This window comes from Callorhinus ursinus, unplaced genomic scaffold, assembly GCF_003265705.2.
Source record: "Callorhinus ursinus isolate GAN/ISIS: 27379988/994484 unplaced genomic scaffold, GSC_fseal_2.0 scaffold61, whole genome shotgun sequence".
Classification (NCBI taxonomy): domain Eukaryota; kingdom Metazoa; phylum Chordata; class Mammalia; order Carnivora; family Otariidae; genus Callorhinus; species Callorhinus ursinus.
The window spans coordinates 4,184,538-4,206,451 of NW_027397123.1; the positions used below are offsets into that span (position 1 = coordinate 4,184,538).

A 21,914-nucleotide genomic window follows, 5' to 3' on the forward strand; every position below is an offset into this window, starting at 1 on the left:
CTGGGCTGCTGTTGTGTGAGATGGGCTTTATCACTCTGTGATGCAAGACTACTTCTCTAGCTCATGCATTCTCAGCAGGGCCAACATTGCCCCTCAAAGAGGTGAAATGAGTTGCAGGGGAGTGATGGTTTGTGGTCTTCCAAAGGGCTGTACCCATAAATAGGTATCTAGTGTGTCTGTTGTATTAAAATTTCACGGGCAGGGGAGAAGAAGGTGATGAATAGGAAAAAAAAAATACCCAAAAAGGCTCCTTGAGGGGACAGAGACACGAAAAAGTTTGAAGAACACTGCGTTAGCTAAATATTGAGTAGCTTTTGGTGTCCATTGTGCGTCAGATGCCCACTTATTGGCTCTCTGTTGCAGCTAGAATTGAGTTCTTCTGACCTCTGTCTTGGGAGAGCCAACCTGGTTTGTCCTCTTCCAGCATCTAGAATTTCCACCTCACCCATGGGGAACTCCCACCTGCTTGCTCGGCCAACTGGTGAGAGAGCATGATGCTCGTCACGCACATAGACGCTCCCACGCCACCTGTCTGCCGGTCTCATTTCTCTGCCTAGATGGGCACAGGGCAGTGGTCGCAGAATACACCTGCCGTTCCCTGAGCACCCCTTTCCCTTGGCTTCCGCAAGGTATGGAAAATGCTGCCACAGTCCCCTCACCACGGCCCAGACAAAGGTCCAGCCTCTGATGACTTTTCACCTCCCCACCCCTAGCCTTTTGCTTATACAGACCGGGGAGGGGGTAGTGCTGGCTGATAGTTGGAAGCAGCAAAGCCCTCTGAGCCACCTCTTCTCCCTCATTATAAACCCTGGGAGAGGAGTCAGGCTCCTGTCCTTCATGGCTCTCTCTAGAATGTGGGGTTTGCAACTCCTTTTTTTCTGAGTTGGGTCCTTGTTACCAATTCTGGAGTCACAAGACTCAATGTCACCTTTGTTCCCTTTCTGAACCATGTAGACTCATGTTTATATTAACTTCTTAGCTGTCACCAGGGCTGAGTGCCTTGGGACAGAAGATGAGTCATAGGTCAGAGAGACAGCTCATGCTTCCATCTCTTTACCGAGATGATGTCTCTCCCCTTCCATCTGAAATCCAATCCCCCACCCACTGCCAGCCCTTGGTTCTCCAGTGACCCTCACCCCAGGAAGAAAGCCGATGCTAAACACGTTCATATTAAAAGTCTTTGCAGTTCTCAGCCCAGCCACCTGCACACAGTAGGTGCACAACAAATGTTTTTGAATTAAGCTGAGTGAGTACAGACAGGTGCCCGCATTTCTCTGGTTGCCTTGCTGGGAGTGGAGGCTCTAACCCATGCTTTCTCATGCACCACCCTTCCGTAGGAAAGGAAAGCTTACTCAATGATCACATCTTGAAAAAAATAGCTCTTAAGACTATCTTTGAAGTCAACTGTGTTGACTGATGAGCTTTGTTTTTTCGAGCGGGTTTCTAATAACAAGGGAAGAGGACTTAGCAACACCGAGAGTCGAGCTGCTTTGCATGCCGTTCCAGCTGTCCTCATGGCCTGTTTACATCTGTCCTGGCCAGACTGTCTCGCTGGCTCTGGGAGCCAGACTTGGCCCCCTCTCTGTGGATGATACACAGCTGGAGGCAGAAGAGCAGAGTGGATGAGAGGCATGGGATTAGGAGTCAGCTAATTCCGGCCTCCAATCCTGCTGTAGTCACTTACTGACAGAGGATCTCAGGTAGGAGCCTTTACCTTCTGGGCCCATCCCCTCATCTGCAAAGCGGGAATAATGATAGTGCCTTACTGAGAGGATCGAAGAAGACAGTGGGTGAGGCCAAGTCCTTCACGTAGGTTAGCTGGTACTTTTATTCCTCCAATCCAGATCCTCTCCCGACATCTAGGCATTTTAGCCCTTTTCCTTCGGAGTCTAGGTGTTTTATCCTTCCATCCACCAATCCCATTTGGCCCAGATATAGCATAAGAAAAAGACAGGGGCACCTGGGTGGCTCAGTCAGTTGAGCATCCAACTCTTGATTTCTTGATTTCAGCTCAGGTCATGATCTCGGGGTCGTGAGATGGAGCCCTGCGTTGGGCTCTGTGCTGGGTGTGGAGCCTGCTTGGGATTCTCTCTCCCTCTGCCTCTGCACCGCCCTACCTCACTCGCACGTGTGCGTGCTCTCTCTCTAAAACAGAACAAAACAAAACAAAATGAAACAAACAAAAAACCCCACAGAGAATAAGGAAAGACCGTTCTCTTTTACTTGCTACCAGATTTATTTAGGTAATTTTTCTTCTGTCATTTTTCATTTATGTCCCTGAAAGTCTGAATTTACTGAACAATGGAAACTTTTTGGAAAAATCCACATGAAAGCAGGATGCTCCCTCAAGCCGGGGGTCCTGTGTACCCACTCTTGACCTGCTGGGTAGGAGAGGCTCTGAAGGATGGCTTCTTCCCCCTCCTGTCCCAGGCCACCAGGCAGCTCCCTCAGTCCCTGGTCACTGCTCTCAGCTCCTCCTTTCCCTTCCAAAAAGCACAGCAGCCGGCCTGCTGCCATGGGAGCTCATTTTTCTCCAGTGCATGCTCTCATCCTGACTATCTCCCAGGGCCGAATCCACGGCGTTGGGGGGGCCAGGGGCAGAGGGAGATGGGAAAGGAGGGCAGTTGGGTAAGATCGAGAGCTGGGCTTGGGTGAGCACGTCCTTGGGAAGTCTGGGTGCCTGCTCTGCCCCGGCTGCATCAGCCCCCAGCCCCCCACTCCCCGGTCCTGCCTGACTCGAGCTAGGAACTGCCCAGTCATTCGGCTGCTGGCTCCAAAGCCCTCCTGGAGTCCACTACTTGTTCTCTATGTCGGACAGCTCCTGTGGCTGCCCCCCTCCTCATTCTTCTCCTTCAGCTTCATGCTGCCCTCCTGCCTCCAAGGGCCCCAGCCCCCAGTCAGCCTTCTCAGCAGCCCGTGAAAGTCAGCCTGGAATCCGGATGATGAGAAGTAGTAGACAAGGGGGTCAACACAGGAATTCAGGGTGCTAAGAAGCAGCACATAACTTCTCCACGCCGGGCTTTTACCCTGGATGTAGCCCACGACATGAGACACGTTGTAGGGCCCAAAGCAGACGAGGAAGTTGAGCAGGGTGGCTGCCACAAGCCCAACCACCCTCCTCCACCTCCGGTAGCTGGCTCCCTTGCTGAGCACCCATACCAGGTGGCCATAGCAGTAGCTGGTGATGAGCAGGGGCACCCCAAAAAGGACCACAGCCATCTCCAGCCTGACAGGCAGGAGAATAGCTAGCTGGTTCTCCTGGAATTCCAAGTAGCAAGTGCTATTGATAGTCTGGCTGTAGGAGGAGTTCCCTGAGAATTCGATGATGTAGACCACGCTGCAGTGAGCGCTGGCCAGGAGCCAGCAGGCCCCGCTGACCAGGCCGGCCTGTCCAGGCCTGGGCCGGGCCTTGTACCATAGCGGATAGGCCACGCTCAGAAAGCGCTCGATGCTTACAGCTGCCAGGAAGAGGGAGGTCAGATAGATGGTGGTGAAGAAGAGGAATCCGGAGAGGGGACAGAAGATGAAGGGCAGGGGCCAGCGCATGTCATTGGCAGCCTCCACCATGCGGAACGGCAGGAAGAGCAGCAGGAGCAGGTCTGAGAGGGTGAGGTTGAGCAAGAGCACGTCCACGGCCACTGGGCGCCGCCGCAGCTTGCCCACGAAGATCACCAGGGCCACCACGTTGAGGGGGAGCCCCACGAGGAAGGTGAAGAGGTACACGGAGAAGTAGAGCCAGTGATCGCCGGGGAAGAAGGATAAGTTCGGGCTTGTGCCCATGGTGCTGGCCACTGGAGAAAGAGACAGCTAGATGGAGGGGGCAGTCTGGTGGGGGGGGACCTTCGTTCCCCATGCCAGCAGCATCTCAACCATTGACAGGGAACCGTCACCCCCCACCCCCGACCGCCGCATGCCACCTGATGCTTTCTCCAGCAGGGTCAGCCTGCCTGTCTTCCTGGTCATGCCCTGTCCCCTGTCCCTTCCCACCAAGGGGGCCCCTTCCAAGTCCCTCATGGCCCCATGCTCACCTGCTTATTTGAGAACCCAACTGCTCTGCCCCCAGCACTATGCCGACTCCTGCAGAACAGTGTAAGTTAGCTATTTATCTGGCAGAACTGATAAAGACCCATGACATCATTCACTGTTGAGCAATTGCACAAAAGATGCCTTTAGCTCCTTTACCAGCACTGTGCCAGTATGCAAAATGAGGAGCAAATTCCAATGACTATGTGCCTGGCTCTTGGGCTGTCTCGGAGGGGATGCTCGAGCCAGCCCTGAGCCGGCTTCACCTTCCCCTTCCGGATCCTCCGCTTGATTTTTATCTGCTCCTCCGGGATGGCAGTCATCCAATTTGCCTTGTAAGGGCAGGAAGCATGCGGCAGTAATGGAGAGCCCGGAATCTGGGGCCAGTGGTCTGGGTACGCTGCCGGCTCTATCACTGACTCTGTGATCTGGGCAAGTGACCTAATCTCTCTATCTCTGCTTCCTCATCTGCAAAGCAGGGACCATCACAGTACCAATTTCATGGGGTTGTCATTAGATGAAAGCATTAATACCTGTCAAGGGCTGAGAAAGGAACCTGGCGTGTTGCGGTGAGCACTTAACAGATGTCAGCTGCCATCATCCCAGTCACTAGTGTGGGCTTGTCTCCGGGGTGATGGTAATCATAAGACTAAAGATGACAATGACTATTTAGGGGGCGCATAATCCATAGCAGACCCTCTGCCTCTGAGGGCATCGCCACTCTGTCCTCGGGCTTCCCTGTGGGGAGGTGACTCACTCCGGGCAATGCAGCTCATTAAGAATCACCACCAGGGTTCAAACCCCAGTTCTGTCCGACTTCAGAGATTATGGATTTATTCATTCAAATATTTATGGAGCACAGTGAGATAACAATTTTATACCCGCTGGAATGGCTATGGGCAAAAAATTGGACAATGCCAAATGGTGGGCAGGAGGTGAAGGAATAGGACCCCTCTCATACATTGCTGGTAAGAATATAAAGTGGTAGAGTGACTTTGAAAGCAGTTTTTTAAAACAGTTAATATCAATTTACCATGTGATCCAGCTCCACCTAGGTATCTACTTCAGCAATGTTCATAATAGCATTATTCATAATAGCCAAAAAGTAGAAACCCACCAGACCCCCAGTGGTCCATCAGCTGGTGAATGGATGGATCGTGTGGCATGTCCATACGATGGATTCCTGTTTGCCAGTAAAATGGAATGAAATACCTATGACTACTAGAACCTCAAAAACATGCCAAGTGAAACAAGCCAGACATAAAAGGCCATACACTGTATGTTTCCATTTATATGAAATATCCAGAACAGGCCAATTTGTATCTACAGAAAGTAAATTACTGGTTGCCCCAAGGACTTAGGGGGATTAACTGTAAATGAGCAGGACGGGGTCTTACTGGGCTGATGAACATGTTCTAAACTGGATGATAGTGACAGTTGCACACCTTAGTAAATTTGCTAAAAAGCATTGACTTGTACACTTAAAATGGGTGAATTTTATGAGATATCTATTTTATCTCAAATTAGTTGTTAAAAACAGTTTTTGCCGTCATGGGTTTGATGGAGTGAGGTCTCGGGGGATGGAGTGGTCAGAGGGTAATAAGGCCTCAGCACAGAGGCAGAGAACCACTGGGGAAGCACTTAAGGCAAAAGAATGGCAGGTGCACAGGCTGACCTGCTGGGGGGACCCTTGTAGAAGGCTTTGGGCTTAAGGGGCAAAGGTCATGAGGGTGCTGGCGGCAGATAGTGTGGGGCTTCAGGGACCCCAAGTGGAACTAAATTCCACCCCTAGGAGCAGGCACAATTCACCGGAAGAAGTGGTCCAACAGCAGCAGGTGCTCCCAAGCAGTGGGAGAGAGAGCGGTCCCTGGCTTTCTGGGAGGGGGGCAGTGAGGCCACTTGGGCTGGAGGTCGGCTTACCCTGAAGTTCTCTGCTCTCACCACTGTGCAGGGAATAAACTTGTTTCTCGCTTCTGCGGAGCCTCAGGCAAGTTACGTAACTTCTCTGGTCTGTTATCATTTAATTATAAAACAGGAAATAACATTTTCCTTGGAAGGCTATTGTGAACATTCATTCCTGTAGCAAACATTTGTTGAGAGCCTACTATGTGCCAAGCTCCCCTCTAGGTGCTGGGAATATATCAGCAAATAAAATTCCTTGCCCTCGTAGACATTTATGCATAGAAAGAGATAGCTTGTATAAACCGGTTCGTGCACGCCAGGCACGTAGCCAGCCCTTTTTGTGTCTTACGTGTTCGTGGCATTAACGTCTTTAGAGGAACAAGTTGCTTCATCAGAGCAGATACCCAGATGTTTGTCTCCTCCATGGCCACTCTCCTCTACCCACTCTCTTGGGGTTCAGGGTGCCACCATTCACCTTTGCAAAGTGGACCACAAGGACGGGCATTCACCCTGATACCCCAAGTGTTTCAAATGCCCCCTAACCCTTGGGGGTCTTGCCTTGAAGGATTGCATCCCACATCCCACCCCTTCCTTGCTGTAGAGCCTTGGGAAAATTTCTTAACCTGCAAAGACGGTGATAATACTTGGTCAGGGACTGTAGCTGACTTATGCTGTGCCTCTGTACAAATTAGGAAAAGGCACCCCCCCTCCAGGTGGCAGCACCCTCCGCCAGGATGCACTGCTCGAGGAGTGAGTGGTATCTTTGTTCACATTAGGATAACATGTTCCTTCCTCTGGATGGAAGCAGCCCCATGCCAGGCACATGGCTTGGCGAGCAAACACAGGTTAGAATTTAGTCAGTTTGCCCGTCTGCCTGGCACACTTGTGCAGTGAACCACCTGCCCAACTGTACAGCAGCTGCATGGCCAAATCAAAGGATTGTGTGAAATGGGACCACACTTTTAAAGCGCTTGATGTGGTGACTGTCACATCTTAGAGACTCTGTATTTGTTTGTGACTATTTCTGGTGTTGCTGGTATTTTTTCTCCGTGCTGAAGCAGCTTTTCCTACCAACTTCCTGTTCACAGTTCCAATGCTGCCCTCTTGTGAGTTCCACATGGTATAACAGCATCGATATCTTGCCTCCTGCCTCTTCTCTTACTCAGAAATTAAACTGTTCTTTCCTAGGAAGCATTTTGGGAGTAGCATCCCCCAAAGTGTATCATCAGAGTGGCATTTCCTCTAGATTGGAAGAAAACTTCCATAGCCCTGGCAGGTGGGGCAGGAGGGGAAGAGGGACAGGCAGAGGTGGGGAGTCGTGCTGATACGCACAGAGGCAAGCTTACCTTCCTTCTGTGACCTAGCCCCTGGCCTCCGTTCTTCCCTCCAGCTGGGATGCAGTCTTCTGCCAGGCTCAGTTCTTTCCATAGCCGGTCCAAGGATGCTCCCAGGCCAGGCTGCCCTGCAGTTCCTTTGGCTCCGGGCTCCAGGGGCCCGGACAAGCAGCCAGGCTCTCCTGCTCCATGCCCCTTCACCCCAGCAGTGGCTACTACTTCTGGGATGTCCCTCCTTTCGTTCTTGCCACACTTGTTACCCGCCCAGCACCCCCTCCCAAGTAGCCAGTCACCAGCGGGTTGAGCACCACACTCCAAGCCCCTGTGATGAGCCCCAGTTTCCGCCAGTAGCCTCCCATGTCGGGGTGCAGGAAGCCAGCCACATTGGAGGCATTGTAAGGTCCTAAGCAGAGCAGCAGCGTGAGCAGAGCCCCGCCAGCCACCCAGGCTGCCCTTAGCTTCCGTCTGTGGCTCAGGCCTGAGCGGACCAGTGCCCGGAGGCAGCCCACGTAGCAGAACACTGTAATGCTCAGGGGCAGGAAGAAGAGCAGGAGAGAGAGGCTGAGGCGAGCAGGGCCCGCTGAGGCTGGGTCCCAGGCCTCCAGGCAGACTGGAGAGCCGTTGACTGGTGTGTTGATACCCAGGGAGCTGGTGGTATTGTCCATCCAGCCTCCCGGAGCCTCCAGCCCAAACACCAGCCCCAGGTGACAGAGGACAAGGGCCCATATGGCCGCACACACCCCCCAGGAATAGCGCGGCCTCCGGGCCGCTTGGTAGCCCAAGGGGAAGGCAGCCCCTAGGTAGCGGCCGACGCTCAGGGCAGCCAGGAAGCCCCCGCCAGCATAGAGCGGAGCGAAGTGGGCCAGGGCAAAGGCAGGACAGAGTGGGGCCGGCAGAGGCCAGGCGCCCAAGGCCAGGGCCTCCACTGCCTTCAGGGGCAGAGAGGCTGCCAGCAGGAGGTCAGAGCAGCCCAGGTGGAGGGCATAGACAAGGCTGGGGGTGAGGCGGAGCCGGGCATGGGACACGGCGCCCCCAATGGCCAGGGCGTTGAGCGGGAAGCCCAGCGCAAAGGCGGCCGCGTAGAGAGCGAAGGAGAGCTGCGGGGGCAGGTCCATGGGGCCGGGGTTGGCCTCCGCGCTCCTGAGCTCCCCTTGCTCCCCACCCTTGGGTCGGCCTGGGGCGGGGCGTGGGGGAGGGGGTCAGGGGCCCCTGGGGTCACAGACTGCTCAGGGTATTAGAAGCCATCTAGTGAGATACCAACTATCTCAACCAGAGAGGCCCACTAGGGAGGTGGTGCCAGTGAGCAGGTGAGCCTGGGTTCCGAGTGAGGATGGCCCGCCCTCCGTCCTTTGCTTTCTTTCCACCATACCCTCTCTTAGAACACAACGGAAGCGGGCACGTCCCGTTAGAGGAAAGACCTCCAGATTTCTGAGACTAGGGAGAGAAAGGGTAGAAAATTAGCAGAGTTGGGCCCCACGGTGTGTGTGTTTTTCCTAGGCCTGGAAGTTAGAGTCCTGCATCCACTCCCCTCCCCCAATTGCCTGGAAGGGAAGCAGCTGCCCCCTCCCCCCAACAGGGACAGCGGAAAGCCTGCAGAGCAGCTGGTGGAGGGTGGGTGGCAACTCCTACCCGGGTGGGGGGAGGGGGATGTCAGAATTTGGGTAAGGTGGAGACTGTGGCCAAGGGCAGGTGAAGGGGGGGGGGTGCCAGGGCAGAGCCCAGGGGTAAGCCGGGTCCCATCAGTGCCATAGGGAATGACCTTAACCAACTCCAGGGGGCACGCTAAGCGGGTAAGCTGAGGAGTCTGTGGGAAGGACAGAGTGGGGCCGGAAGAGAGGAGCCACAGAAAGAGGGACTCACCTCTTGGCGCTGCCTGCTGTCTCTGAGGCTCAGGAGTCCCCCTGGCTGGGCTGAGGGAGGGTGTCCGGGTTGGGCAGTGAGCTGGAAGAGAGGGCGGGGTGGCAGGGCCATTAGCCTGAGCCATCAGCAGCCTGGGTGAGCAGCTAATGGGGCATCTCGAGCAGGAGCTGAGGCCAGGAGGTGAGGGTCCAAACAGATGATGCAAACACAGGAAGGGGACAGGGTAGCACTGAGGGTTTTTTCCTAGGCAGCGTGAGGAGTGTGCAGCTAGTCCCTTAAAGGAGCAGGGTTGTCGGGGGACAACCAGATCACAGCTCAATCCCACCCCACCCCAGCCTGTTCAGACCTGCTCTGGGCACTGTCTTCTCTCCTCCTGGATGAGCCTGTGGACAGGCCCCTGCTTTACGCGCTCGCTCATAGATAACACACTATGGTGGCCCACACCACGTCCGTTTGGTGACTGATATATGTGGGATGATGGAGTCATCATTTCAAGGTGTTGTCTCTGCAACAGGCTGTGGGCACGTTTTGGGAGGAGAAGGTTTTCCCTCTCCTTTCCCCTCTGGCTCGAAGACAATAATTTCTGACCCTACCTTCTGGTGCTGGCAGAAGTGCAGAGGAGGACAGACAAGGGATGGGTCTCCTTTGGTGGCACTGAAGTGCTGGGCTTCTCTCTGGGGCACTTGGAGGGACACTGAGCGGCTCTTACTAAAGCACAGATGGTGCAAGTCTCCAACTGGCTGCTTAGCTTTCTTCTCGGCCTCTGAGAAGTCAGCCGTTTACCTACCCTGCCCCTCTAGGAAGACCTAAGTGAGATTTAAAATGGCCACAGGCTGTCTCTGTGATTCTGTCTCTCTCTCTCTCTGACTATGCCTGGGTCTCTCTGTCTGCCTGTCTCTGCCTCAAACAGACAACACAGCCTCTCTCTGGACTTCAGACTTCTCTGTTTTGGGGTGCGTGTGTCGGTCATCAGGCCGCTACATCCTTCCAAATCCCCAAACAAGTCACCCCAAACAAGCTTCACTGGTGGTTTCCCGGAAGTGCTCCCCACCAGGCTTCCGGTGAGGGCAGCATGGGATTCTCAGCATATCAACCATTGCCTCCAAAGAAATAATCGGATCCCCTTTTTCTACTTCAGTCACTCAACTAATTCTTGGTTGCCTCCCTGTCCTACCTACGTCATCCAGCAGCTCCCTTGGGGTGTAGAAGAACTTGCCATCTGTTGTTTAGTATTTTATCTTTGAGAAACTGACAGAACTGAAGAAAAGTTAAAAGGAGGGCCATTTCACCTCCTGTAACCAGCATTTGGAAGAGGAGAAAAGCAGGGCGTGAAGGGAGACGTTGGATCTCCAAGATCCCTGCTTTGGCCCATGCCTCTGGCGGTTCAGGTCTCTGCCCAGTGTCACCTCTGCCGAGGGCCTTCCTCGAACCCTCTCCAAATGGGCCCCTCCCCTGCTCCAGTCTGCCTTCATCTTGCATGGTGTTTATTCCTAGCACTCACGAGCCTGTGACATCAGATTTGCTGGCCCCTCTGCTAGAATGTTGGTCAGTGAGGCCCAAGATTTCTGTCTGCTTTATCCTCTGCTTGTTGCATCCACAGTAGGGGCTCAATAATTGAATGAACCGCTGGATGTCTGGGCCATGGGAGGACCGTGAGATCCGGGGCTGCATAGAGGGCTGCCTGGATTCTGGAGGCCCTGGCTTCAGAGTTGTTTGAACTCTCTTGGCCTGTTAACAGTCACATCTCTCGGTCAATTGGTCACGAAGTAGGTTTATGTCAGCAGCTGGGCTCGGACAGGATGGCAGGGCCCCTGCTGGTTGCCGCGGAGCCCGGGCCAGGCCTCACCAGGTTCAGGGCTGCCTTCAGCTCTTTAGAGGGGACCCTGCCCTAAAACCTTTGGGGCACCCTAGACTAGAGATCACCAAGATGAGGATGATGTCATTCCTTTTTTGTACCCCAACAAATGTTCTATGCTGGATGCATTGACGTGTGCTTGGTAAATGTTTGCTGAATAAACAGTTGAATGGGTGAATGATCCTGGACCTCATTCTTGAGACAGAAAGCCCAAACCCTTACCCTCAATGAGACAGTTCTTGCTGTCCTCCCTTCCTCCAGAAGTGCTAACTTCACACTGGGGACAAAGTGGGTTGGTGGGGAAATGAGTGCCTCGGTCTGCCGTAATCCCAAGGATGACCAGAACATCGTCTTCTCAGAAAGCAGATTCCGGTCTCAAGCAGATGGGAAGGGAGGGAGGGAAGGGAGGTGGCATGTGTGGCGCGCCCACCGCGGGCCGGGAACTTACATCCGCTTGCTGATGGACTAACTACGTGTTTCTTCTTCTAAGAATAGGTGGAGAAAGGTCAAACCTGAGACGTGGAGGGGAAGCTGGGAGGACCTAGCTGGAAAGTCTGAGTTAGCGAACATGACAGGGAGCGGGTGATGTGAGGGTAGGGGAGAGAAAAGTGGTGAGGTTTCTCAAGGCAGAGAAGTTCTTTGCGGGAAGTTCTTTCAAGAAGTTCTTGGGCAACTGTGGGTTGTGACCGACCTTGGCAGCGGGACTTTTGAGAACAGCTGAGAGTGATGCATCGGCTTCCCCTTCTTATATTATTCAAGAGCGGCAGACCAGATGGCGGTCTGGTTTTTGGGGACTTTTGGCTGTTATGTCAGGTTTCTGATAATGTGACTCCAACACATGTACTACTGTCCCTCACTTCTTCTTTTTTTTAATTTTTTTATTTTTTCTTCTTTTTTTAAAAAAATATTGTATTTATTTATTTATTTATTTGACAGAGACACAGCGAGAGAGGGAACACAAGCAGGGGGAGTGGGAGAGGGAGAAGCAGGCCCCCCCGCAGAGCAGGGAGCCCGACGCGGGGCTCGATCCCAGGACCCTGGGATCATGACCTGAGCCGAAGGCAGATGCCCAACCAGCTGAGCCACCCAGGCGCCCCGTCCCTCACTTCTTCTCTTGAGCCGCCCACACCATAGGTGGTGGCACCTCCATTTTGCAGATGAAGAAACTGAGGCTCAGATGAGCTGGTCACTGAGCTCATTAGCAGAAGGGTCAGGACTCAGACTTGCGCTGGTCCACCTGTAGGGCCAGTGCACCCTTTGCAACAAGACAATGGACTCCCCGGTCTGCTGATTTGACCCTGAGGTTGCCCCAACCCCTTTCTCTTCTCCCCAAGCCCCACGAGGCCCTCCTAAATCTCCCCGTTGTTACTCTGACCTCACAAACTGGAAGTTGTTCACTTTGAAGTGGTATCTGAGCCATTTTTATTATGCAGTTCTGTGTGTGTTAACACGTCTGTCCACACCAGTGTGTGTCTCAGCCCACAAGACCCCCGAGGCAGGGGCTGCAGCAGCGTAATGGAATGCCTCACTGATGCGTGGAGGAGAACCCAGCGCAGGACAGCCCCTCTTCTCCCTGAGCTTTGCCCCAGAGGCAGAAATTAGGCACAGGACGAGTGAGTGGGGCTTTCAGAGCAGGGATGAGGGGGCCATAGGAATGGAGAGGGAGAGAAAAAAATACAGTAACAAGCTGATCCCAGCAGGGACGCTGGCCTGCTGGGGACGGGGTTTGAGGGGGTGGGCGGTGGCAGGTGGTCGGGGAGGGGCAGGGGGATGTGTGCAGTGCAGGGTCAGTGTTTAGACAACCTTCCCCGTGGGACAGAGAGCAGACGGGGAGCAGGCCTTTGGGAGGGTCAGGGTTACCATCGTTGAGAAGGAAGCCTGCCTCTGGGCCACATACCGACGTTCTGGGCGCTGACTGAGGCATCACTGGTGATGTGCATGCGTGCATGTGCCTGCATGTGGAGGGGAGGCCGAGTGGCTTTGCGACTGAGCAGGAGTGGGTGGGGCAGTCTCCACGACCACCCGGCCCCTGCAGTCCCTCCCTTGGCGCCTCTGCTCCAGCAGGTTTGGCCTGTCAGTGCTTGAGGGTCACGTATTCCACGGCTTCCTGGGCCACAGGCCGCTTCCCCAACCCAAGATGAACCAGCTCTGAGTAATGTATCCCCTCATCTTCTGGACTGTCTGGAAGCACGTTCTCATAGTCGCCCTGAGAAAGCCACGTTGTGTGAGGCCACGGGCCTCCCGGTCTGCGTTCCCTGCCTGTTCCCTCCCTGGCTCCTCCCGGGGGGCCAAGAGCCCGAGCAGGAGTCTTCTTGTCCCCACGCTGGCTGCAGTCAGCGTCTCGGACTGGGCTGTGCTGCCCTGGCTCCGACCACACCCGTGTCTGAGCGAAACGCCCCCACCAGCCCTTGCCACCACGGAGGCCGCCAAATCCTTCCCATCTGGACTCACAACTGAGGCCAGGTCCCCCGCAACCCCTCCTTCCACAGCCCTGACCTATTACCTCTCGACACTTCTGCAAGACAGAGTAAGTGACGGTGTCGTCCCTGTTTGGAGAAGGCCTCTCTGTCTCCAGGGTCCCTGCATCTCTGAGGGAGGGCAGATGGCTGACCGCAGATGAAGCCTTTCGCGTGAACTCTCCTCCTATTTCCAACTCCCCCAGCCCCCGAGAACACCCCAGAGCGGAGGCTGGCTCACAGGCCTGCCACAAAGAGGGCAGGCGGGACAGGAGCTGAGCCCTTCCTCCCACAGCCCTCCCCGGGTGCACGCGTCACCCTCACAGGACCCTCACTGGGTACCCAAGTCTTGGTGTGTCAGTCTCGCCGAAAGGAAAGCGCAAGGTGGCGTAACTGATGGCATCTTCCATCACCGGATTGTAGCACCCCAGGGAGTGGGGGTCTTCGGAGAGCGGGGCCCTTCTGACCTGGGAGAGAGACAAGGCCTCAGTTCTTGCCACTCCTTTCTCCACCTGAGTCCCCCTCCCCTGGTCTCTGACCTCCGACCTCCCCCCCCCCAGTGCTCTGCACCCCCTTGGTCCCCCCTTGACTTCTGGGTCTGCCTCCGGGTCTTTTTCCATCCTACCTTTTGCTTCCTCACAAAGAAGCTCTGCCCACTGGAACTTTCCTGGAGCCCCTGCTGGCTCCGTATCCTCTTCCAGCTAAGAAATAAAGCCCCACTCGTGAGGATCAGGGGAGTGGGAACAGGACCCTGTGCAGTGGGCATGCTGGGGGCTCCAGGATGGTCGACTGGAGTCACTCCGGGGAAGGAATCAGGGAGAGCCAAGGGACATGAGCCTTGGGAGGAGCTCACCTTCGCTGAAGTTTGACTCCCCAGAACACCAGGAGTACGGTGGCCAGGCAGAACCCCACTCCCACAGCCACTCGCCTGCCGATGGTCTCGGGGCTGTCTGGTGGGGGAAGGAGCGACCATGAGTTGGGGGTACTGCCTCTCTCCGATCACGGGCCAGCATTGCCTTACAGCATTTTCCCGGGAGGCATCCTCAACTTCTCTGCACGGCCGCTCTCCTTGCCTGGGCAACTTCTCCACATGTAGGGGCCGTGATGCACAGAAAGGGAGAAGCCGGCCCCTGCCCACTGGGGCCCCGTTGGGAGGAAAGGGCTAACTCTCAGGAAAGCACCTGTTTTGTGACAGACACAGGCACACACAGCACATGCAGTAAAAGCTGCAGCTTCCTTAGAGGCTGCTTGGCCATACTTATCAGAACTTAAAATCACTTGTCTTTTGATGCAGCAATTCCATGTAGGAATTTATCCTGCAGCTGTCCTTCAGGGGTACCAGAGCCAGAGACAGCGCAGGGCTGTGGGGAAAGCACGGGGTAGATAGGGTTTGCCGCTTCCATGCATGGGAAGACAACAACAGTGCAGCCCTGAGGGAAAGGGGCAGGTTGCCAGGGTGTCTGCAAAAGTGGAGACCCCAGACACAGGCTTTTATACAATATGTTGCATTTCCAAATAACCCGTTCAGGCATCCAGCTTTGCAGGCCATGATCCTCTAAACCTAAAGCCATGCCTCCAAGTTTGATCTGAAAAAGTACGATAAATCAATGAAATAACTTCCCCATTGTTTCCAGACCCTTGCATGCACGGATATAGAACAATCTCTGAGTGGTATTGTTACATGGGAAAAAAGAACGTCCAGGACAACGTGTGAGCTCTCCTGCGATTTGCGTGATGACGAGAGTGCAGACTAGGCCTACTTATTGTATTGTGCGCGTGCAGAATAGCTCTGTAAAGAGATGCAGACAGCTGCCGGCGGTGAAGGCCTTCAGGGAGGGGTAGAGTCCTCAGGGAGAAAGAAAGGAGAGGTGTCTTTCTACTATTTACCCTTTTGTGCTATTTTATTTTGCCTTGTCTTAAAAAAAAAAAAATACAGAAATCTCAACAGATAAAGCTAAGCGGGCTACCAAGGGTGAGACAGAGAGGGACCCAGCAGGAGCTCAGGATGTCTGGCAGGCAGGGAGGCCTGAGAGAGAACTGCCCTAGAGAGAGTCCGGAGAGACTTTGAGAAGGAGGAAGACAGGTGAGCCTGTGTGGAGCAGGCACTGTGCCTGGGAGTGACCAGCTGGGCTGCCCCACAGGACAGGGGAGGGAGGGAAGGAGAAGGAGGGGCCTTACAGTAGACAGTGAGGGTGCTGGGGGGCGACTGGACCCTGCCCAGCTGGTTGGTCGCCTCACACCAATAGGCGCCTGAGTGCTGGATCTTCACGGGATCCAATCTCAGCATCTGATCATAATGGTGGAGGTTCTGGTTATTCCAGTCAAACCAGGTGTACTGGAAGATGGGAGGGTTTGCATCGCTCTCACATGTCAGGACTGCCTTCTTCCCCTCCATCACTTGGTCCTTTGGGCTGATGGCCACACGCAGCATCCTTGGTGCATCTACAAGGAGAAGCAAAATCGGGATCCAGGTAGCTGGTCACGGGCTCTTCTGTCTGTCTCCAGCTCCAGCCACTCACTCACACAGCACTTGGAGCCTCCTGGCCTCAGACATGGTCTGTCCTATGGAGTTGTTGATGAAGCAGTTGTAATTGCCGGCATCTTCTGGAGAGATGGAGTCAAAGCTCAGTTCCTTTCCTTCCTTCAGAAAGATTCCATTTCTCTTCCAGAAGAAGCGGACATCTCTGGGGCGGCTACTTGAGAAGTTACATCCAAGGAGGACTCGGTGCCCGGAGTGAATCTCAGAAGGGGGGCTGATCTGCTGGACCCTGACATCCTTGGGGGCATCTGGAGAGCAAGGGCCTCAGGCTGACCTCTTGGGTCCCTTTCCCTCTTCCTGGCCCTAAGGATAGACTCTCAGCCCTCAATTCTCTGTGAAGGTTCCAGCCCAGGCCCCAGTCCCCTCACCCTGAGAGCCCATATCCCAGCTGGGCTACCTCTTGGGTCCCCTTGCCCGGTCACTCACGCTGGACATCCAAGTTGACAGAGGGAGCCCATGAGCACCACTGGTTACAGGCTGCACAGGTGATCTGCCTGGCGTCCCAGGCAACTTTTTGAATTATCAGCACCCCGGGTGATTGTTCCTTCCAGGAGCCTTGGAGGTTCCATTCATATCGGGTAACTCTGGGATTACTGGAACTGTAGTTACAGAACAGGGTCACAGTGTCTCCTTCTCGAATCCGTGTGGGGTTTTGAATCACTGTGGTTACCTCCTTGGGTGCATCTGGGAGGAAACCAGACAGATGGGTGAGGGAAAGTCAGCTGTCCAGACTACCTCTCCCAGTGCTTACTCCTCCACCCACCCCCACCCACCCCGCCCCCCGCCCCCCACCCCAATCTATCCCCTGATTAATTCCTAAATTAACCAAAGGAAGGCCCGGGCTTTCCTCTCGCATCTGTGCGAGGACAGGAGCCATGGCTGTGGTTTGAGGCAGGAGGAGGCGACAGGTCAGAGCAGAGCTCAAGCAGAGAATGCGTGGTGTATGCAAGGCAGAGGCACCCTGTCTGTGGGTCTCCGCAGGGGCCTGGGGCGCAGAGCTAGTTTGCTGTAGTGCAGGCATTAAGGGGCGGGGGGAGGGAAAAGCACAGCTCTGGAGCAAGACGGGCTGAGAGCTGAGTGATCGTGGACCATGGGACTCAGTTTGCTTCACCATCAGATGGGGTCCTAAGAGCACCTAACCTGGTAGATTCAATGCCAGGAGGAAATGAGATGAAGCACTCAGAGTGGAGTAAACACTCCAGAAACATTCCTGCTGCTGCTGCTGCATCACACACCCACTGTCTAGATGTTCGGGATTCGAGCATCCCCATCAGAGTATCTGGCTCTGTTAGGAGACTCTGATATCCCAGGGTCCAAGGCTCAAGCTTAGGGATTCTCTTGGCCCTGGGCTCGACTGACAGACAAGATTCACTATGTTAAACAGGGTCCGACCTCTGATGGAGAGGCAGTGAGACATTTCGCTCCAGTTCTCGAAAACTTCAGGCCCCCTTCTGGAACTCAGCCACTGCCTAGTGACACCAAGTTCTCTGCGTCCCTCACGGGGCCCTGGCGGCTTGCAGTTCATTCATTCAACAAACATCTACTGAGCACCTGCCACGAGCCAGACCCTGTTCTGGTGCTGGGTATACAACGGGAAACAGCAGCAAAGCATCCGCCCAGGGAGCATACATGTTGGGAGACCCCCCTGCTTGCCGTCCATGCTAGGACCCAGGAATCTCCTGCACCCGCTGGAACCCAGAGGCCCTGTGACTACTCACATTGGACATCTAGCTCAGTCTCCTGGCCAATTGGTCCAGCACCAAGTCTGTTTTCTGCCAAGCAGGAATACTGCCCCGCATGGCTGAGGAGGACCTCCGGGATGTGGAAGGTCTTGTTTGTCCTTCCTGGCACTTCTAATTCATTGTGATACCAGGTGTAATTGGTTGGAGGAGGATTGGCCTGTGACATACAAGTCATCTCTACTTGATTTCCCTCCTTAGCTGGCGAGGAGACGATCTCAACCCTGGAAGGTTCCGGAGCATCTGGAAAAAGGTGCAGAGGCAGAGGAGGAAGGTGAACGGAGGCCTCTGCTGTTCACCTCTCAAGGGTCTTGGTTCCACCCCCTGCTAACTCCCTACCTGCCCCCCTCCCAGCTCCCAGGAGGCTCACAGTACACTTGGAGGAACACTTCATCCGACTGTCCTGAGCCTAGATCATTGAAGGCCTCACAATGGTACTCTCCACTCATCTTCCTGGTCACAGAGGACAGAGTTAACGTGAGTGTCTCCTGCTCCCTCAGCTGGGTCCCATCCTTGAGCCAGGCTATACTCCGGAACTCTGGGTTGCTGCTGATGACCTGGCAGGTCATGGTCACAGATTCTCCCTCTGTTACATTGGCTCCTTCGGGGCTGACCTCAATCTTCAACTTTGGGACATCTAGAGGAGCAGAGGGGCAGCAGGAGAGGGGGTAGGGACTTCTCAGGGGGTGTCACGTGGGGGGAAGTCGCTGGGCTTTGATTCAGATAAAGCAGCGGCCTACACATAGCGTGGGAGTGTGGGCAGCCACTCGCTGTCCCCCTTATCAACAAGGGTGGGCTGGTCCAAGCACCTGGGTGATGGTCACGGACTCCTAACTTGTCTCTTTGCTCTGCACACCACCCCCCGCCCGTTCCCAGAGTTCTGGTCTCCACCAGCAGTCAGCTGTCTTCCTGATACCGTCAATCAGCCTTTGCCACTCCCCTGCTTGAAACCGTTTAGTGGATTCCACACCCAGAATAAAATCCAAAACCCTGCTGCCACCCATGAGGTCTGGCCTTGGCCCTCCTTTCCTATCATTGGGCCCCTCAGATGCAGGGCTGAGGCTCTCTGGCCCCTTGCTCTGGTGCAGGCGCACAAAGCTCCTACCCCCAGGCCTTTGTCCTTGCTCTTTTCTTTTCCTGGGATCTTCTGGCAAATAGCTGCCTGCCTCAATCTTTCCTTTCACCCAAGTTCACTGTCCTCAGAGAAGCCTCCATCCTTCCCTCCCTCCCTCTGTCTGAGCCCGGCTTTACGTCCTCCTAATACACTTATCACTGCCTACCCTTAAGTTCAGTATTTCTTTGTTAATCCAGTCATTGTTTGTCTTCCCCAGCGGCAGTGCCGGCTCCTCAGTGGGCAAGAACGGGCCTGGCACCGAGGAGGCTCGTAGTAAATATCGACTGAATGAATGAATGAGGCACAAACAATGATGCGAAAACATTTCTTACCCCACCCCCACCCCCCTACCCAGGGGAGAAAACAAACCACCACGCGATCTCAAATTCACATCGTGGCTCGAGGATATTTAAATTCTGTTATTCTTCTAGACCAAAGCAGATGCTAAGATGAATCTGTTCCCTGAAACACTGGGGCTGACAACAGGGGTGGCGGAGGGATGCAGCCCTGGCTGGACCTTTCCCAGCCGCGGGTGTTCATGGACCGATTATGTGTCCTTCCGTGGAGGTGCCTGCTACCCTTGGTGCGCTCTGAGGGGTTGAGGAGAAGAGACAAGACCCTCATCCCTGGCACTCGCGGACACTCACGCTTCACATCCAGCAACACCGTTTCCTCGGAGAGGATCCGCTTTGCTTTGGGGTCCCAGAGTTGGCAGGTCAGATTCTTGCCGTGGTGCGTCCACTGCGGCTGGAAGGTGAGCTTGCTCTGGGTGGAGACAGTCTTGGTGGTCAGGGAGGTCGAGGTGACGGCAGGCCCCTCCAGGGACCACTGCAGCTGGATCTGGTACCCAGGGCAGGAGAAATTCAGCAAGCAAGTCAGAGTGACTTCCTGGGACTCCTGGATTTCTGGAGGGAGCTGAATGTGAGGTGACAGGGGCGTCTCTGCAAAAGAGTAGGGGCCAAGCTGGAGGACTGGGAGGCCTGTGCCAGCCTCTCACACCTGGCTGTAGATGCCCCGCCCCCGAAGAAGCCCTCAGGAGCCCCTCCAGTCCCTTCCACCTCTCTCTGGGCCTGTCTTTCTCCGCTTTGAATCACTTTTGCTCCGCCGAAACATTCTCTAAAAGGTCTAGTGAATGCTGATGCTCCTTAGGAATCAGATTTTATATTTTATACTTAACCTCGTTCTCCTTTCCTGATGTTTGCTCTCTAAACATGATTTCAAGATCGCTCCCCCACCCCGAGGGAATTTTACCAGGTTAGGTCACCATGCCTTTCTTGGCTTTGATGACAAACCTGCGTTTGTAATGGCCTCAATGCTGGGAGCCATCCAGCACGGCATTCCTTTAGGGATCCCTGGGGCTGGGCCACCCTAGGACTGCAGGTCTGAAGCTACATCTCTCATTGCAGTGTAGGGCTGCTTAGCTTAGACCCCTCCAACCCCTGCACTGAAGAAACAGGCTGTGGGGTGGAGGTCCCAGGCCTAGGTTTCATTCATCCCCTACCTGTGTCTCTCTTAGACATGAAGGCCTAATTAGAATCAATCGACAACATTAAGGCATTGCGAGATTTCACTCAAATCAAAGATTTCCAACTTCTTTTGAAAAATCAGGCAACCCAGGGCACCTGGGTGGCTCAGTCGGCTCAGGTCATGATCCCAGGATCCTGGGATCAGCTCCTCATCAGGCTCCCTGCTCAGTGGGAAACCTGCTTCTCCTTCTCCCTCTGCCTGCCACTCCCTGTGCTTGTGCTCTCTCTCTCTCTCTCTCTTATAAATAAATAAAATCTTCAAAAGCAAAGAAAAGAAAAATCAGGCAACCTGGAACCCAGATTCCTGCATGGGTGGAAGCTGAGGGGCAGGTGCAATGGTTGAGGAGAGACAAGTACTCGGGCGGCAGGCCCCATTGTCTCGTTATGCCCCGGTCACTTACTGGCACCTCCTGCCTGGCCTCTACAAGTAGTCTGGTTTGCGACCCCTGTCCTGGGAGTTGGGGGTTTCCCACCTTCCTCCTTGCCCGAAACCGAGGCAGAGGACCCCATCCCCCAGGGCCTTACTAGAGACGTTGAGGTCTATTTTCTCCATCCATTTGCCAGCCTTCGTTGTCAACCTCAGCCCCAGCCAGCCATTGTCTTTTTCAAACACAGGGTTGATGCTTATGGTGCAGTTGGATTTTTGGTCTCCCAGGAACTGAACCCTCTCTGGGGTATGGTCATCCCCCAGAGACTTTGTTTTCTCATAGAGAATGGGCCCCTTGAAGTTCTTGGTGGTGTCGTCATATTCATAGTTGCTGTACAAGATCAGGTTGTCCAGCTGATCTCTACGCAGTGGAGTTGTGTATTGACAGGGAATCCAGACGCAGGCCCCATCCCAGCTGTAGAGAGTGTGGGGATGCTCAAATCTCCATTTAGTTGAGTCAGAGAAGGCCAAGTATTCTGGAACCCACCACACTGATCAAAAAACATTATTGAAGGACATAAAGAGCTTTCAAATGAATAAAGAATCCCCTCTGAAGATAGAGGGAGAGAGGAAGGTACACAAAGAGAGGTGTATACGCACACACATATACCCTGCTCGTCCCCACCCTCCCCAACACTTACTCTTTGCTCCAGAGCTCTCCTCCTCCTCCAGCTCCCACAGACATCCCAGAACCCAAGCCTAGACCACAGTTCTTACCAAGGAGCAGGAGCGAGGGGCCGAGGAGCTGCATGGTGCTGTGTCTAGGCAGGAGCCTGGGCTGGGAAGAATTTGTCTTTGAGCCATCTGGTCGCTTACTTCTTTCAGATGGCTTTTCTTGCTCACCCACCAAGCTCCAACCCCTCTTCCCTGATCTTAGGAGGACCACATCTGGTTGCATTGCAAGATGTGAATTCTGGGTGTTCATGGGGCCTTTTGTGGGAATGCCATGTCTATTCTGTCAGCCTAAGAACTCTGTACAGTGAACCTGCCTCTCTTCCTAGCCCTTCTTCCTTTCTTCCATCCATCCTTCCTTCCATCCATCCGTCCATTCATTCTTCCTTCAACCATCCATCCATCCACCCATCCACCCTTCATTCCATCCTTCCATCCATCCATCCATCCATCATCCATCCATCCAT

General features: G+C 54.3%; 3 protein-coding genes across 12 annotated transcripts in view; all 3 read right to left on the minus strand.

Annotated features, from left to right (window-relative positions):
• Positions 1-2,201: 2,201 nt before the first annotated feature.
• FFAR3 (free fatty acid receptor 3) lies at positions 2,202-7,494 on the minus strand. Its single transcript, XM_073885344.1, is given in 3 exon segments — positions 2,202-2,833; positions 2,836-3,791; positions 7,272-7,494. Coding segments are annotated over 3 exon segments (1,077 nt in total). The 5' UTR covers positions 7,354-7,494; the 3' UTR covers positions 2,202-2,794.
• On the minus strand, positions 7,475-9,184 carry FFAR1 (free fatty acid receptor 1). The gene is made up of 2 exons (XM_025854553.2): positions 9,120-9,184; positions 7,475-8,693 (listed from the first exon to the last, which is right to left on the minus strand). Exon 2 carries the CDS (start codon positions 8,372-8,374, stop codon positions 7,475-7,477), a length of 900 nt encoding a protein of 299 aa, XP_025710338.1. The 5' UTR covers positions 8,375-8,693; positions 9,120-9,184.
• A 3,188-nt stretch (positions 9,185-12,372) lies between these two features.
• The window catches only part of CD22 (CD22 molecule), a 12,389-nt gene continuing 2,847 nt past the window's right edge, over positions 12,373-21,914 (minus strand). Inside the window, exons 3-15 of one of the 10 annotated variants that reach the window (XM_025854440.2) lie at positions 21,493-21,553; positions 20,874-21,266; positions 19,470-19,763; positions 18,079-18,345; positions 17,688-17,951; positions 16,396-16,653; positions 15,954-16,034; positions 15,609-15,872; positions 14,284-14,380; positions 14,056-14,131; positions 13,773-13,897; positions 13,478-13,562; positions 12,373-13,180 (exon numbers count right to left, since the gene is read on the minus strand). In XM_025854440.2, the coding sequence (XP_025710225.1) occupies positions 13,049-13,180; positions 13,478-13,562; positions 13,773-13,897; positions 14,056-14,131; positions 14,284-14,380; positions 15,609-15,872; positions 15,954-16,034; positions 16,396-16,653; positions 17,688-17,951; positions 18,079-18,345; positions 19,470-19,763; positions 20,874-21,266; positions 21,493-21,553 (2,397 nt within the window). In that variant the 3' untranslated portion in view covers positions 12,373-13,048. Of the gene's footprint in view, positions 13,181-13,477; positions 13,563-13,772; positions 13,898-14,055; positions 14,132-14,283; positions 14,381-15,608; positions 15,873-15,953; positions 16,218-16,395; positions 16,654-17,687; positions 17,952-18,078; positions 18,346-19,469; positions 19,764-19,999; positions 20,851-20,873; positions 21,267-21,416; positions 21,841-21,914 lie in introns of those variants that run through there. The other 9 variants (XM_073885195.1, XM_025854434.2, XM_025854436.2 and 6 more) reach the window with 9 other exon arrangements.

Bases quoted from the DNA above. Each gene is read 5' to 3' on its own strand.
- FFAR1 (XM_025854553.2), bottom strand. From the start codon at position 8,374: ATGGACCTGCCCCCGCAGCTCTCCTTCGCTCTCTACGCGGCCGCCTTT.